General features: G+C 56.3%; 1 protein-coding gene across 3 annotated transcripts in view; it reads left to right on the top strand.

The window, feature by feature from the left end:
• Positions 1–15643, top strand: part of CELSR1 (cadherin EGF LAG seven-pass G-type receptor 1) — a 148695-nt gene that overhangs the window by 51211 nt on the left and 81841 nt on the right. For all 3 annotated transcript variants that reach the window (XM_057555962.1, XM_028168244.2, XM_057555963.1), the window contains exon 2: positions 2315–2953. In XM_057555962.1, coding sequence (XP_057411945.1) covers positions 2315–2953 — 639 coding nt within the window. The remainder of the gene's footprint in view (positions 1–2314; positions 2954–15643) is intronic.

The raw sequence follows: 15643 nt of genomic DNA on the forward strand, positions 1-15643 counted from the left end.
ATGTGCCCTGCTGCCTGGGTGTAGCCGGCGTGTGGGGGAGGGGAGGAGGGTGGTACCATCTCTGAGGCTTCCTGCCGTATGGGCTGTACCATCTTTTGCCTTAATTTCTTTTCCTCATTACTTATTCCAGCCACTGGCCCTGTGTTTTGTTTGGTTTTGTTTTGAATTTTATTTTATTTATTTATACAACAGGTTCTTACTAGTTATTATTATATACATATTGGTGTATACATGTCAATCCCAATCTCCCAGTTCTCCCACCATCCCCCGTCTACCCCCCCCACCCCGCCCCGCTTTCCCCCCTTGGTGTCCGTACGTTTGTTCTCTACATCTGTGTCTCTATTTCTGCCCTGCAAACAGCTTCCTCTGTACCATTTTTCTAGATTCCACGTATATGCGTTAATATACGATATTTGTTTTTCTCTTTCTGACTTACTTCGCTCTGTATGACAGTCTCTAGGTCCATCCACGTCTCTACAGATGACCCAGTTTCATTCCCTTTTACGGCTGAGTAACGGCCCTTTGTATATGAGCAGCAGATACAGTCCCAGCGTCCACCTTCAGCTCCGCGGAAGCCGCACACAGAGCTGAGCCCTTACCTCGCCGGCCTTTGGGTTTTACACCAGCCTTTGGGGTGCCCCTCCCCACAACGAGGTCATACAAATGTTATTTCCTCTTTCAGATTTGGTCCTTCCAGGGAATTCCCTGGTGGTCCAGTGGTTAGGACTCCATGCTTTCACTGCCGGGGGCCTGGGTTCAACCCCTGGTCAGGGAGCTAAGATCCTGCAAGCCGTGCAGCCAAAAAAAAAAAAAAAAAAAATATGGCCTTGCCGGGTTATCGTGAGGACCAGATGGAGTGCTCGCTGCCTGAGCTCCTGGGCGATGGTCGTCATCACTGGGGGGAAGCCAGGGCCCCCTCCACCAAGCGTGTGTTCGTGGGTGTGAAACCTGACTTCCCAGGGTCTCAGTTTTGGTCACCTGTCAAATGGGGTGATGCTGGTTCTCTCAGAATCTCTCGGAATCTCAGGTTTGCCCCTGAACGTGTTGTGACTTGTGGAGCAGTTACGTTTCTCCGTTGTCTGGACGCACGGTGACGCACGGTGTCCCCCGCCAAAAGGGGCTTGTGGCTCCTGAGCGTCTGAGGCAAACAGTCCCAGGCGCAGAAGCTTCTGTGCTTCCGCTCCCCGTCGTCCTAAGGGCTCCCTGCAAGCTTGTGCCTTGGTGGGGACTGTGCTGGGTCCAGAGTGACGAGATGGCCTCCAAGTTTTGTCACCTGACTGCATCCTCTCAGGGGTCCTAAGACTTTCCTGCAGCTTCCCGGAAATAAGCCTGCCTTTCGTGTGGGCACCGCCAGGCTTCAGCTTCGAGAGGGGTGGGACCCGCCGGGGGCTCACAGGCTTGCCCAGATGCCTCATGGAAACTGGGGTGGGTGTGCTTGAGGGGGGAATCCATCAGGGCTGCAGGGACACGGACCTGAGCTGAACCAGAAGGATGTGAACTTTGCCAGGTTTTGCTCGGGTCCCAGAGCACGTTTGGGGGGCGGGCACTGGGAGGCAGGTGCAGGCCCTCTGCGCAGCATGGCTGCATCTATCAGGGCTGCCCTGGAGGTGACGATGCCGCCCTGTGGCCATCGTGAGCAGAGCCCCTGTGGCGGCCCCTGGTCAGTTCCTCTGGTTCTGGGCGCGGAACCTATGGTGTGCTCAACCTGATAACCCAAATACCCCACCCTTTCCAGTCCCCAAGTCCTAAGTGCCGCGTTTCATGAGCGGGTCACCTGTGTTGGCTGAGATGCACCATCCTCTTGTGCGTCTTTCTGAAGCAGCACGTGCTGTCCTCTCCTGTGTGCTGGGCGCCTGGAGATGAGTAGGTCACAGCTAAGAGCAGAGAAGCCACCAGCATTGCACAAGACAAGGCCGTACCTGGGCTGGACCGCGCTGGACACCGTGGGGTCTGAGCTGGGCTGGGGGATGGGCAGGGTCACCTAGTGGCTGGAACAGGTGCTGAGGAGGTAAAACAGGGGCTCTGCGTCCCCACGTGTCTGGAGCAAAGCGTGTGAGGCTGGGGGGCTGGATCGTGGTGGTTGTTGAGACGCCCTGATGAGCAGTTGGGGGGTTCCACTGGGGGCTTCTGAGCTTGACGGGCATGATGGGAGCTGAGTGTGGAAGGAGGGGAAGGGGGTCTGGGACGTGAGGTCAAGGTGGTGGTCGTGGGAGGGGCGGGGCAGGGCATGGGGCTCGGGGGTGTTGTTCCCGGTCGGGCCGGGGTGGGGACCAGGCAGGCAGGCCTCCGAGTGACACCCCCTTGTGTCTCGCAGACGGCATCCACAGCGTGGCGGCGCTCTGCACCCTGCGGGTCACCGTCATCACGGACGACATGCTGACCAACAGCATCACCGTCCGCCTGGAGAACATGTCGCAGGAGAAGTTCCTGTCCCCACTGCTGTCCCGCTTCGTGGAAGGGGTGGCCACGGTGCTGTCCACCACCAAGGACGCCGTCTTCGTCTTCAACATCCAGAACGACACGGACGTCAGCTCCAACATCCTGAACGTGACCTTCTCGGCCTTGCTCCCCGGAGGCGTCCGGGACAAGTTCTTCCCATCGGAGGACCTACAGGAGCAGATCTACCTGAACCGGACGCTGCTGACGGCCGTGTCCACCCAGCGCGTCCTGCCCTTCGACGACAACATCTGTCTGCGGGAGCCGTGCGAGAACTACATGAAGTGCGTGTCGGTGCTCAAGTTCGACAGCTCGGCCCCCTTCATCAGCTCCCCAACCGTGCTCTTCCGGCCCATCCATCCCGTCAACGGGCTGCGCTGCCGCTGCCCACCCGGCTTCACCGGCGACTATTGCGAGACTGAGATTGACCTGTGCTACTCCAGCCCCTGCGGTGCCCACGGCCGGTGTCGCAGCCGGGAGGGCGGCTACACCTGCGAGTGTCAGGAGGACTTCACAGGTAGGTGTCACCCTTCGCGGGTCCCGGGGTGGCACAGGCGGTGGGGAGGCCCCGGGTCACCTCTGCTTCACACGAGGTTCCCAGTCCGCAGGTCTGAGGGTGTCGGATGGTTTCCTCTGTCCACTTCCCTCCTCGGGGACAGGGTCAAAGGATGGACCGTGGGCCTGGGCGTTGGCTCTGCTTGCTGAGCACAGCCCCGAGGTCTCTACTGATCCCGTGCCACTTAAGCCACCCTCTTTATAAGGACAGTAAGAGGAGGATGATAGTGCCAGAGCCACCTAAAAAATCTGCGTGTCTGTAATGACATGTGCTTTTTATAAGTGGCTTCAAATTTAAAGCAGTTCATTCCGGACTTCGGGTTTAATTGGTTACTGGAAAACAGTGTAATAATTGGGATAGAAATTGTGAGCCACTGATCACTTGGGTCTGGAAAGACTGTTGGTTTTTTCGTGCCTCATTGTCACTGTAGAAATTACTCATCTTCTCTGCCTTGAAGATACACTTACCTCGAGACGTCCTGATTTGTCACAAAGATGAATTGCTCTAAAGGCAGCCAATGGTTGTTTTTAAAAATAAAAAGCCGCCAAGAGCAGTACAGAAACATATGCTCTTGCTTTGGTCTTCGATGGCCTGTTACATAGAAGGACGGCTCACTTGACAAACAAGTGTACTGTGGCAGATGGTGACCGTCTGTCTTTTTGGAAAGTTCTCTGAGGTTGGGTGGGACCTGATTCATCCCAGAGGTGGTTTTGAGAGTCTTCCGCGGACTGTGTCCTCGGTTGACGTGTTTGGTGTAGACAGTGGAGAAATGGTTTCTGTGCGTGTGGGACGCAGCGCAACTGATGGAGCTTAGGACGGGGCTTACAGTATTAACAGGTATTCATTGAGCAGGAAGGGAGTAAGCCTGGGGTGGGAGCACGGAGAGAGGGAGGCGGCCGGGTGGTGCTTTGCATCGGAAGAGGAGGAGCCCCAGCCAGAAGAGGGGGCGTTGGGCAGCCTGGGGAGATGGGTGTGCGCCCCGGTTTGCCGTGTCTGAGCACCAGCCTGGTTATAATCTGCTGGCACCGCTGCGGCGAGAAAGGCTTGATCGCCTGCCTGTGTCTCCCCTCCCCTCGCCCGTCTGTGTCTGTCTGCCTGTCCATCCGTCCTGTCCGGCTCTGGAGATCTCTTCCCCGCGGTCTCTCAAGTGTTAACCCTAAATTCCTGGTTACGCTGGAGCTTGGTGGTGAGCGGGGAAGGAAGGCAAAGGAGACTCCAGCCCCCAAGCCCGCGCCTGAGTTGTCAGGGGGCTCTGGTTGTGCCGAGGAGCCGTGCCACGCAGGTGGGGGTCCTCCCCCACTCCCCTTCCCTCTGCACGGCGTTGAGGTGGCATCTCGGCCTCTTCTGAAGTGCCTGACCGGGTGTGCCAGCCGCGGCACAGTGGAGGGGCCGGTGTCCCTGTCCCCCCCTTCTTGCCACGTGGCCTGGATGGGGAGTGCTTCTGCGGATGACTCCTGCTTCAAGTGGGGAAGCCGTAGCCCCGGGAAAGAGCCTGGTGCCCTCCAGGGAGTCAGCCAGTGAGCAGTCATTCACTCGCTCCACGAGCATAAGTTGAGTGCCTGCTGTATGCCCGGCCAGTGTACGCAGCCGACCTACCCCTGCCCAATCAGGTGGGCCACCCAAGGTGACCGGCCCTCTCCCTGCTGGAGACATGTAGTGGTGGGGACCTGGTGGGGGACACCCCTAAGCAGCCCCAGAATCTGGTGATTTCATCTTGAAGATGGGTCTGAAGGGTGGGGTCTACCTTGGTCGAGGACACCAGCTTGTCTCGTGGCTGCAGCAGCAGTCCTGGCTTCCAGAAGTCCCGGATGTGAGCTTGGGGCCATGTCTGGGCAGGATAAGTAGAGGCCGCTAGGGACCCGCGGACCCTGGATCCCCTCCAAAGAGGCCTCAACCCATTGGGTGGAAAGGACTTCCAGAGTTCTCAAATTTTGTTTTCATCGCCAGAGTCATTTCTAGAGAAATTATGCCTGGGAATGACCCACTGTGTCATCACCACTGAAATGTCTTGATTGGCAGGGGACTAATTTGAATGTCTTTGGTACTAAATTATCATATGTATTTCCCTCCGAGATAAGACTGATTCAGACTGATTATTTTTTACTCAGTCCCCCTTCCTCTCTTTCTTCCTTTCTTCCTTTGAAGCCCTGCTCTCTTGGTGCAGGTAATTGAGCCCATTTATTCGCGGTGAAAGCCGTGCTGTCGTCGCCAGGGTTTTATTACTTGCTCCCTGGTAAGCCGAGCTCGGGCCTGGCAGGCGGGAAGCTGGAAGGGGCCCAAGGCCGCCGGAGGACCCTGGCTTCCTGTGTTGCCAGACGGGAGACGAGCTGGGTGAAGGAAGGTATCAGTTAATTTCAGGAAAAGCTCATGAATTTGATGCTGGAAAAATACCCCGACAGCTCCCCTGTGTTTCTTCAGTCCCCTTTGGCCTCGGGGAAGCTCCGAGGCCCCAGGGAAGAGGACTCCCCGTCCTTGTAGGGAGAAGGCATCTCCCCTTCTCACGGCTCTGCGTGGGGGCCTGGCGGGGGTCTGCAGGGGACCCCACTCTGAAGGGAACGGGGACAGAAGGACTGGAGGCATCGCGGTGCAGCTCAGCAACTGTCATGTGTGACAAGCATGCGCGCCGGGTTCCTTGGTTCCGGCCCCCTTGGTTCCGGCCCCCTTGGTTCCGGCCCCTCTGTCTTCCAGCCTGTGAACAGCGTAGCTTTGGTTTTGGCTTTGCTTTTGGTTAAGCTCCCCAAGGACGTAGCCCGTTCCTCCCATCTCCCCACCCCCGCACCGGCCGTCCCTCTGTCCTTGCCTCCCTCAGGACCCCCAGCCCAGCGCTGTCCCTGCTGTCAGAAGGTTCTGGAAGTTTTCCCAACTTCCTTGGACAGTGACCGTCGATCTTCTCGGAAACTTCCTCGGTGCCTTGTTTATGCGTTGGTTGCTCTGCTCTCATTTTGGGTGTGATCCACTTACTTCCAGGACCCTCAGGACAGCAGCAACCTGCAGATAGTACTTATTGGGCACTTAACGTGCTGTACTGTTCCAGATGATTCTACACTGCTACCCCAATCCTCCTGGCAGCTGTACATCCCCATTTTATAAATGGAGAGACTGTGGTACGGGGCATTAAAGTTTCTAGCCCAGAGGTTCCCAGCGGGGGTGATTCTGCCCCCGGGGGACACACGACGGTATCCAAAGATGGTTTTGGTTGTCTCAGCTGGGGGTGGGGTGCTCGTGGCGGGAGGCCAGGGGTGCTGCCTTGCGTCGTCCAAGGGTACAGGACGCCCCCCACGGAGAATGGTCCTCGTGTCTGCGGTGGAGGTGGAGGAGCCCTGCTCTAGACCCGGGCGAGGGGTGAGTCGGGATTCGAACCCGGTGCTCTGGCTTCTGAGCTCAGGCTTGTCCGCCCTGTGGATTCCTCGAGGGCGGAATGGCCTGGTTTGCCTGTTTATTACTGGGTCCTTTCTCTTGCTTCCTTGACTTCACGGCATCGATTAAGAAGCGCCTTCTGTGTGCAGGGTTCCGAGTGAAGTGTGATGCGTAAGAAGGAGCAGTTTCGCTGAGCAGTGGCCCCAGGGAGAGGGTTTCACTCGCGGTCACCCCGTTACCCGAGGGGGTGGCAGGAAACTCTTCCCGCCCGGGAGGACACTGGACAAAACCCATCCAGGGCAAGCCTCAGGGTGGGATTCTGCGTCCGGGTCCTGTGGCCTCTTGATGCGTCGTCTCCCTAATTAAACAGTCTGATCACTCCTCGCTGACGTGGTGGAGAGCACGTGTCCACCCTGGCTCTGCTCCAGGTCCTTTCCCCGTGCCTGTCACGACCCCATGAGGTAGGGACAGTTGTCACCCATTTCAGGGACACCAAGATGCAGAGCCGGGTGGGGGGCCCCGGGGATTTCCTTCCAGAGCCTCAGGGGCCGGCCCCGCCCCACCCCACTGCCCCTTGCTGGCCTTCCAGAAACATGCCCGGCTCCTCTCCCCGGGGCTCTGCCCCTCGAGTGCGCTTTCCCTTGTCTTCCCGAATGTCACCTCCGTGTCCCCGTTCCTCTGCCCGCCCCTCCCCCACGGCAGAGGTCGGAGGCTGGAGTCCAGATCTGCTCGGTGCTGTCTGCCCCCTCCCCTCTGTGTCCAGCATCTTTGTCCATCAGCACAGTGCCGGGCACACAGTAGGCGTGTGATAAATACCCATGTGGGACGACGGGGTCAGGGGTTAAGTGGGCCATTCCTCCTCGCAGGCCTCAGAAGACGTCCTGGAGTTCTGGGATTCTGTGCTGTGCTCAGAGCGGAGCCTCTGCCGCCCCCGCGGCTGAGCTGGAGGGGACGGGGCTCCCCCTTCCGTCCGCTGTGTCCCTTCCTGTCCTGCTGGTGGGTGTGCCCACCAGGGTCCACTCGGGTCACTGCCCGGCCGTGTGCCCACGCGGCCCCGGCCCACGGCTGCCTTGGAATCCCTTCCCCTTCCTCACACACATCCTCCCAGGGTGAGAGCAGCGGGCAGTGATTTATGTCACAGCCACGTCGGCCCAGGGGTGCATTCCTGAGAAGGCGGCAGCTTTGATGTCACCCGGGAAGGAGGGCTTTCAAGGACCTCTCGGTCATCTGCGTGTCGGGGGGGACAGAGGGGAGGGTTCCGTTTATTCCTGAGCCTCTGTGTTTAGACCCCAGGCCACTTGTCTGGGTTCAGAGGGTGTTTTCGGCAAATACCAGCCAACAATCCTGCCTCTGTGCGTGAAGCACACAGCTGTCCCTGGGCTTCGGACATCCAGGCTGCTGGACCCTGTGTCGTCAAGGGTGTGCCCCAGCTGGATTTAGCCTGGTTTGGGGATCAGAGGGTCAGGGGCCACTTAGGAGAGTCTCAGTGACGCTGGGTTTGAGCTTTGTGCTAACAGCCCCAGGGTGGGATGTCCCAGTTGGCCTGTGAGGGGGGCTTCTGGGACCCTGACTGTCCCCCGGGGTGACCTCAGCAGGGCTGGGGGCCCTGACTGTCCCCAGGGCCAGGATATTTTGTGTAGGTTCAAGGCCAAGAGAAACTTTTAATGTAAAAATCGAATCATCTTTTCTGTCCATGGGGAAAAATTTAAATCAATTCTGGCACTTCTCTGATTCTTACTCCAGCTCTGAGTTTTATCTTGAATTCTCTCATCAGAGTAATAGTATCTCCATCCTCCTGGGGTACACTGACCCTGCACCCCCATATTAGACTAAAAATGCTTCGTGCGTCTGAGCCGTGCCGTCCTCCTGTGGGGTGACATTCACATAACACAAGAGAAATAAGTTTGCTGCACTTACTGCAATTTACTGGATTAAAGCTCCACTTGGAGAGTTCATCGTCAAGTTGAATTTAGTCCTTACACCGGAGAGTTAATTATCATTCAAAATGAAAATCGTTACCTGGCCTATAATTAAAATCTCAAATAAATCAGAAACAGAATCCTTTCTCAGGAAAATGTACTTTTCAGATACTCAGGATTACTCCAAGTTTCTCTCTCTTTAGCACCTCTCCAGTCTTTGACGTTGGGTTCTTTCTACTGGTTCCAGGTGGGGGATATCCAGCATTTCTCTAGTACATTATTGTAAAGCTAGGGCATTATTGCACTTCAGGAAGACTTTGTGTTCCATTAAAATCATATACAGAGGGATTGCGGTGGGGATAGATTTAGCCAGCGATCTCGTTTTCTCTTCCATGGAATTCTTTCCCCCAAAGCTGGGGTTTTGACAGACAGAATAATCATCCTCCTCGTCTGGCCAGGGTGTCCGAGCAGAGCCAAACGGCCGCTGGGGATAGGGGTGGGGGTAACAGGGCTTCTGTTAGCTTCCTGGGGCTACTGTCACAAAGGACCACACACTGGCTGGCTTAAAATAACAGAAATTGGACTTCCCTGGTGGCGCAGTGGTTAAGAATCTGCCTGCCAATGCAGGGGACATGGGTTCGAGCCCTGGTCCAGGAAGATCCCACATGGCGCAGAGCAACTAAGCCCGTGCGCCACAACTGCTGAGTCTGCACTCTAGAGCCCGCAAGCCACAACTACTGAAGCCCGCGCGCCTAGAGCCCGTGCTCTGCAACAAGAGAAGCCACCGCAATGAGAAGCCCGCACACCGCAATGAAGAGTAGCCCCCGTTCTCCGCAACTAGAGAAAGCCCGCGCGCAGCAACGAAGACCCAACGCAGCCAAAAATAAAATAAATTTATTAAAATAAAAAATAACATGAATTTATTCTCTCACAGCTCTGGAGGCCTGAAGTCCGAAATCAAGGTGTCGGCGGGGACTTGCTCCCTGCAGAGGCCCTAGGGGAGAGTCCTTCCTGCCTCTTCTTAGCTTCTGGTTGTCCTGGGTGGTCCTTGGCTTGTAGCTGCATCTCTTCAGTCTCTGCCTCTGTCCTCATATGGTACCCCCCCCCCACCGCCCGGTGTGTTCTGTCTCTGTGTCCAAATTTCCCTCATTTTAAAAGGACACCAGTCATTGGACTAGGGCCCCGCTAGTCCAGTATAATCTCATTTTAACTTGATCACATCTGCAAGAACCTATTTCCAAGTGAGATTAATTCACAAGCACCAGGGGTTAGGACTTGAACATGATTTGGTTGCTGGGAACACAGTTCCACCGGCCTCAGGGCTTCTGGGGGTTGGTGGTGGTGGCCACTTCTTGTCGAGCATCCGCTGGGCCAGAGGACACAGAGGCTCTGGGTCAGAGGCTCTGACAGGCTTCTGGGGTTTGTTTTCTTTTTAGAGATCTAAAAACAAGCGTTCCTCATGTCCACCCAGCCAGCTTCTAGGTGGGTCAGATGAGCTGGGCGCAGGGCGTGGGTCGGTGAGGAACACGGGTATACGCTGAAATGTCTGACCACGGTGAGCAGAGTGGCCTGAGGACATGCCACGTGCGGTTAGAACCTTCCTGGGTCGTCGTACCCGCTGTCCGAGGGGAGACGAGGCTCCGTGGCCAGTTCCTGCCGAGGGTCTCCCCCATGCAGGCTGTGAGTATCCGGTGTGTGCGCGTGTGGAGAGCAGCTGCTTCTGCAGAAAGAGCTGGAAGGCAGGCTCCATGAGAGCAAGGACTGGGCTTGCCTGCTCCCCCCTCAGCTCGTGTCCTGCAGCTGCTGTGACAAAGTCCCACAGACGAGTGGCTTAAGCAGTACAGATTTATTCTCGCGGAGTTCCTTCTGGAGGCGCCGGGGGAGAATCTCTCCTTTTCCAGCTTCTAGAGGCTGCCTGCATCCCTTGGCTGGCGGCCCTTCCTCACCCCACGCCAGCCTCTGCCTCTGTCATCACAGCTTCTCTGCTGACCCCCGTCCCCCACGAGGACCCTGGCCATTACCCCGGGCCCCCAGGAATCCAGGGTAACCCCTGTCTCAAGTTTCAAGATCCCTACCTGAACCACACCTGCCAAGTCCCTTCTGTGGTGTGAGGTCACATGGCCTCAGGCTCCAGGGAGTAGGATGTGGATGGCTTCGGGGCTCCGTATTCTCCCACCGGCGCCCGGGACCCCCTTGACGCTCAGTCAGTATTTGTGGAGGGATGCGTAAGCGAGGCCTTTGCCATCGGCACTGGGGTCCATCCCCGCTCTTTCTCTGGAGGCACCGCGTGGACCAAGGGCCACCGGGAGTTACTGGGAGTCCAGTTTGAGCCCTTGACCCATGAGTGGCCACTCCCGACTTCCCCAGGGAGAGTGGTCTCCGCTCACGCTGTTGCCCATCGCCCCGTCCTGAGCCCTTTCCCTGATGTGGAGAGACAGATGTCTCTTGTCGTGCTCCCAGTGCCTGCAGGGCTGGGGTAACGGGGTGAGGCTTCTCTGCTGGGGTCGCCGGGCGCAGCTGGAGGAGGGAGGGTGTGTTAACCAGGGCAACGCAGCTGTCCTGAGTCCAAGCGGCGAATACAGAATGCGCGTCCTTCCCTCTGGACGTTCATCTGTCCCGGGAACCGTGCCTCCTCCCAGCACCAGGCAGGAAGGGGAATTGGAACCATCGGGGGCTGAGCTGCTGTTTTGCATGGATGATTAAGGTTTTAGTTAGCATTCCGGCTGAGTTTGGACACGTCGCCATTTCAGAGTTGGCACGGTTTCCCTACTAACTGATAAAGTGCTGGGGGCTCCCCTTTCCAGCCTCGCTGCCCACAGCTGCGAGTTTACTTTCCACCGACAGGTTCTTCCCGTGGTCAGCAGGGACCCTCAGCCCGGCCTCCAGGCTTCCATCTTCCCTGGGGTGCAGGGCGTCTCCCACCCCACCCACGCAAGCCCACCCTCTCCAGGAGACCTTCCCAGGCCCTCCCGTGCCCCGACCCTCAGAGGGCCCCATGTCATTAGAACTAAACCATAGTCCTGTGTCTGAGATACTATCCTGGAGCTGGTTCTTGGGACGTTGCAGGACAGATGCTCTGGCCCAGGGGTTTCCGGGTGACCTCTCCCAAAGCTGGGGCCTCCCTGGATGAGGCGGTTTCCAGGCTGTGTACCTCCCCCCCATCCCGTGGTCTCTGGAGAGAGGCCTGCAGAGGCCCACAAGGGCACAAGGAGGGCCCTGGACAGCCTCACCGTCGGGCCCCAGGACAGCGTGAACCTCCCTCCCACCAAGCCCCCGGCGGATGTTGGCTGGGGCCCAGGCTGCCCCGGGGCGGGACCCTCCACCATTCTGGGACCCCAGATGTCTCCTGAGCTGCCACCAGCTGTATCCTTCTGAGCCCACATCCTTGGCCGGGAAGGACCCTGCCTTTGCTTTCAGGGGGTTGAGTAGCCAAGATGGGGTTCTGGGCGCTCAGGCCCTGGGGGTCAGCTCGGCGAACTCACCCCTGGTAACCAGGTGCACCTTTGCCCCAGGCACCCCACGTGGAAGTGTCCGGCCCTCTGGGGGGCCTCCCCCACCGGCTTTAGCAGCCAAGATTTTGGGGTCCACCTGTGTGTGTTCAGTTGGTGCCTCCTGGGTCCTTAGCTGCTGCCCACCGTGGAAGAGAAAGCCCAGGTCTTTGTGGTGACCTGGGGGACAGAGGGGGCTTTCTCTTCCACGGCTCCAGCTCCGCTGAGGCTTACGGAGTCGCTGAAAGGTGTTAGGGGCGCTGCTTTCTTGGGGGACTGTCCCCAGGAAGAGATTTCTGCTGAGTCTGGCCGGTTTCCGGGGTGTGTTTAGGATTTGTAGTGGTTTCCTCTGACTGCCGGAATAAAAGACCGTAGGCTGGGTGGCTTAACACAGCAGAAATTCATTCTCTCATGGTTCCAGAGGCCAGAATTCTGAAATCAAGGTGTGGGCGGGGCCATGCTCCCTCTGAAGGCTTTGGGGACACCACGGGGGGGGTCCTTTTGTCTCTTCCAGCCGTGGTGGCCTCAGGCTCCCTGGGCTCGTGCCTCCATCCTCACATGGTCTGTAAACTCCAGCTGTTCCTCTTTCATAAGGATTCGCGTGATTACAGGGGGCCCACCCGGGTAACAAGGAGGGTCTCAGTTCAAGATCCTTAATTTAATCATGTCTTTTGCCACGTGACGTGATAGTCACTCTTTTGCCACATGGGGTGATAGTCACAGGTTCCGGGAATTAGGATGTGGACGTATCTTTTAGGAGCCACCGTTTAGCTGACTTCAGGGTTGGTTATTTTCTGTTCCCCCCACCCCCCAATGGACGTGAGGAGAGGGGGATAGGGAGAGCACCCCCTTTCTGACAGGAGGGGGTCCCCAAGTATGGCTGCGGGCTGGGCTGGGCTGGGCTGGGCCGGGCCGTGTACCTGCACCAGGAGTTTGGAAAGCACTGTGATTTTTCAGGTTCGCCGGGTTTCAACCTCTCAGGTGTGTAGGTAACTCTTGACTTACAGCCAGGAGCTGTGGAGAAGCTGGAATCATTTTTTTTGGTGCTGGAATGCATTTTTAATTTATATTTTAGAAAAATGGGTGTGTCGGGGTTCTGGGAATTTGCTTCAAAGACAGTAGTGAAGTCACCCCGAAGCCCCAGCCTGGGGCAGGCCTGCCATGGTCTGGGCTTCCGGCCTCCCCTCCCCGTGGTGTGGGCAGGTGTCTGGCCTCTGAGAGGCCCTTCTTGGCAGCCTTGCCCCGTAGGGGAGGGGGCTTCAGGGCCGGGCCAGGAGGTGAGGCAGTCCAGCAACCTTGAAACTCAGAGGCAGAGGGGGAGAGGCTTGAAGGGAGCTGGGGGTGGGGAGCGGGCCAGTGGGGGGCTTGGGTGGACAGATGGGGCCTCCAGGCTCAAGAAGCCAGTTCAGAGCAGGGGGTCATGTGACAGCCCACACACCAGGTGGTCAGCTCAAGAGCTTCACAGAATTAGCCGATCTCACCTTGACCCTGGCCTCCTAGGGGCTAGGCTAGCCCCGGGGCCAGAAACAGAAATCCTGCCTTCAGGGAGGGTTTCCAGCCGGGGAAACTGAGTCAGTGGTTGGGAGCCTGCTCGGGGCACCTCTGCGGGGGGTTAGGTGGGAGGGTGTGCCTAGGCCGTGGGTGGGTGGATGGAAGGGTGGATGGACCGACTTTTTCAGTGTTGAACCTTTTCAGAGACCCTGTCCTTGTCTCTGTGCTCCTTCTGAAGCTTCCAACACAAGCTGTGCCGGTGGATCACTGCCTCCGGAGAGTCTAGTTTTTCTAGTTCAAAGCCCTGAGCTGTCGCTTAGGACCAGAAGGCAATTTTGTCTCTTTATTTATTGAAAAACTGAAGTCATAAAAACCTCTACACTCCCTTCTCTTCCTGGGGCCCGGCCCTGGCCCTCCTCCAGGGCCGAGGGGTTCGGCCTGGCTGCGCTCCCCCTCCTGCTGGCCCCCAGCTCCTCGTCTCCCTCCTCCTCATCCCCCAGCAGCCCCGGCATCTTCTGCAGCGCCTCTTGGCAGGAACCAGGTTCACATCGTCATCTCCTGCTTCTCGCCCTGCCCCTCCTCCCCCAGACCTGCCGTGACTGTCACACACACGTGCACACACTCCCCACACCACATATACACTCCACACAGATATACATCACATCCCACACACACACACATCACATATACACACCACACAGACATACGTCACATACATACACATACCACACACACACATCACATACCATACACATCTCACACACACACACACATCACATATACATGCCACACAGACATACATCACATACATACACACATATCACATATACACACCACAAAGACATACATCACATACATACACATACCACACACATCACACACACATCACATACCATACACATCACACACACACATCACATACCATACACATCACACACACACATCACATACCATACACATCTCACACACACATACATCACATATACATGCCACACAGACATACATCACATACATACACACACCACACACATCACACACACACACATCACATATACACGCCACACAGACATACATCACATACATACACACACATCACATATACACGCCACACAGACATACATCACATAACACACACACACACATCACATATACACACCACACAGACATACATCACATAACACACACACACATCACATACCATACACATCTCACACACACACACATCACATATACACGCCACACAGACATACATCACATACATACACACACATCACATATACACGCCACACAGACATACATCACATAACACACACACACATCACATATACACACCACACAGACATACATCACATAACACACACACACATCACATACCATACACATCTCACACACACACATACATCACATATACATGCCACACAGACATACATCACATACATACACATACCACACACATCACACACACATCACATACCACGCACATCACACACATCACATACCATACACATCTCACACACACATACATCACTTATACATGCCACACAGACATACATCACATACATACACATACCACACACATCACACACACATCACATACCACACACATCACACACATCACATACCATACACATCTCACACACACATACATCACTTATACATGCCACACAGACATACATCACATACATACACATACCACACACATCACACACACATCACATACCACACACATCACACACACATCACATACCATACACATCTCACACACACACATACATCACATATACATGCCACACAGACATACATCACATACATACACATACCACACACATCACACACACATCACATACCACACACATCACACACACATCACATACCATACACATCACACACACACACATCACATATACACGCCACACAGACATACATCACATACATACACACACACCACACACACATCACATATACACGCCACACAGACATACATCACATACATACACACACACCACACACACACATCACATATACACGCCACACAGACATACATCACATACATACACACACACCACACACACACACACATCACATATACACGCCACACAGACATACATCACATAACACACACACACACACACACACACACGCACTCCTGTGCCGTCTGCCTTCCCCCTGCCAGGCCCTGCTCCCCACGGGTCTCTACAGCGAGGGGTGTTTGGCTGTGCCCCTCCTCCTTCGCAGACCTGACCAGGTGCGCACCCGTCACCCAGCATCCGGCGCAGCCCCCGATATCCCTGTGCTTCTGCTGGGGCCCTTTCCGGGGCCGAGCCGTCTCCACCGCCATGGACGCTCCTGCACAGCCCGGCTCAGACGCTCCCCCGCTCGGGCACTATGTCTTTCCT

Source organism: Balaenoptera acutorostrata, chromosome 11 (genome assembly GCF_949987535.1).
Source record: "Balaenoptera acutorostrata chromosome 11, mBalAcu1.1, whole genome shotgun sequence".
Lineage (NCBI taxonomy): Eukaryota > Metazoa > Chordata > Mammalia > Artiodactyla > Balaenopteridae > Balaenoptera > Balaenoptera acutorostrata.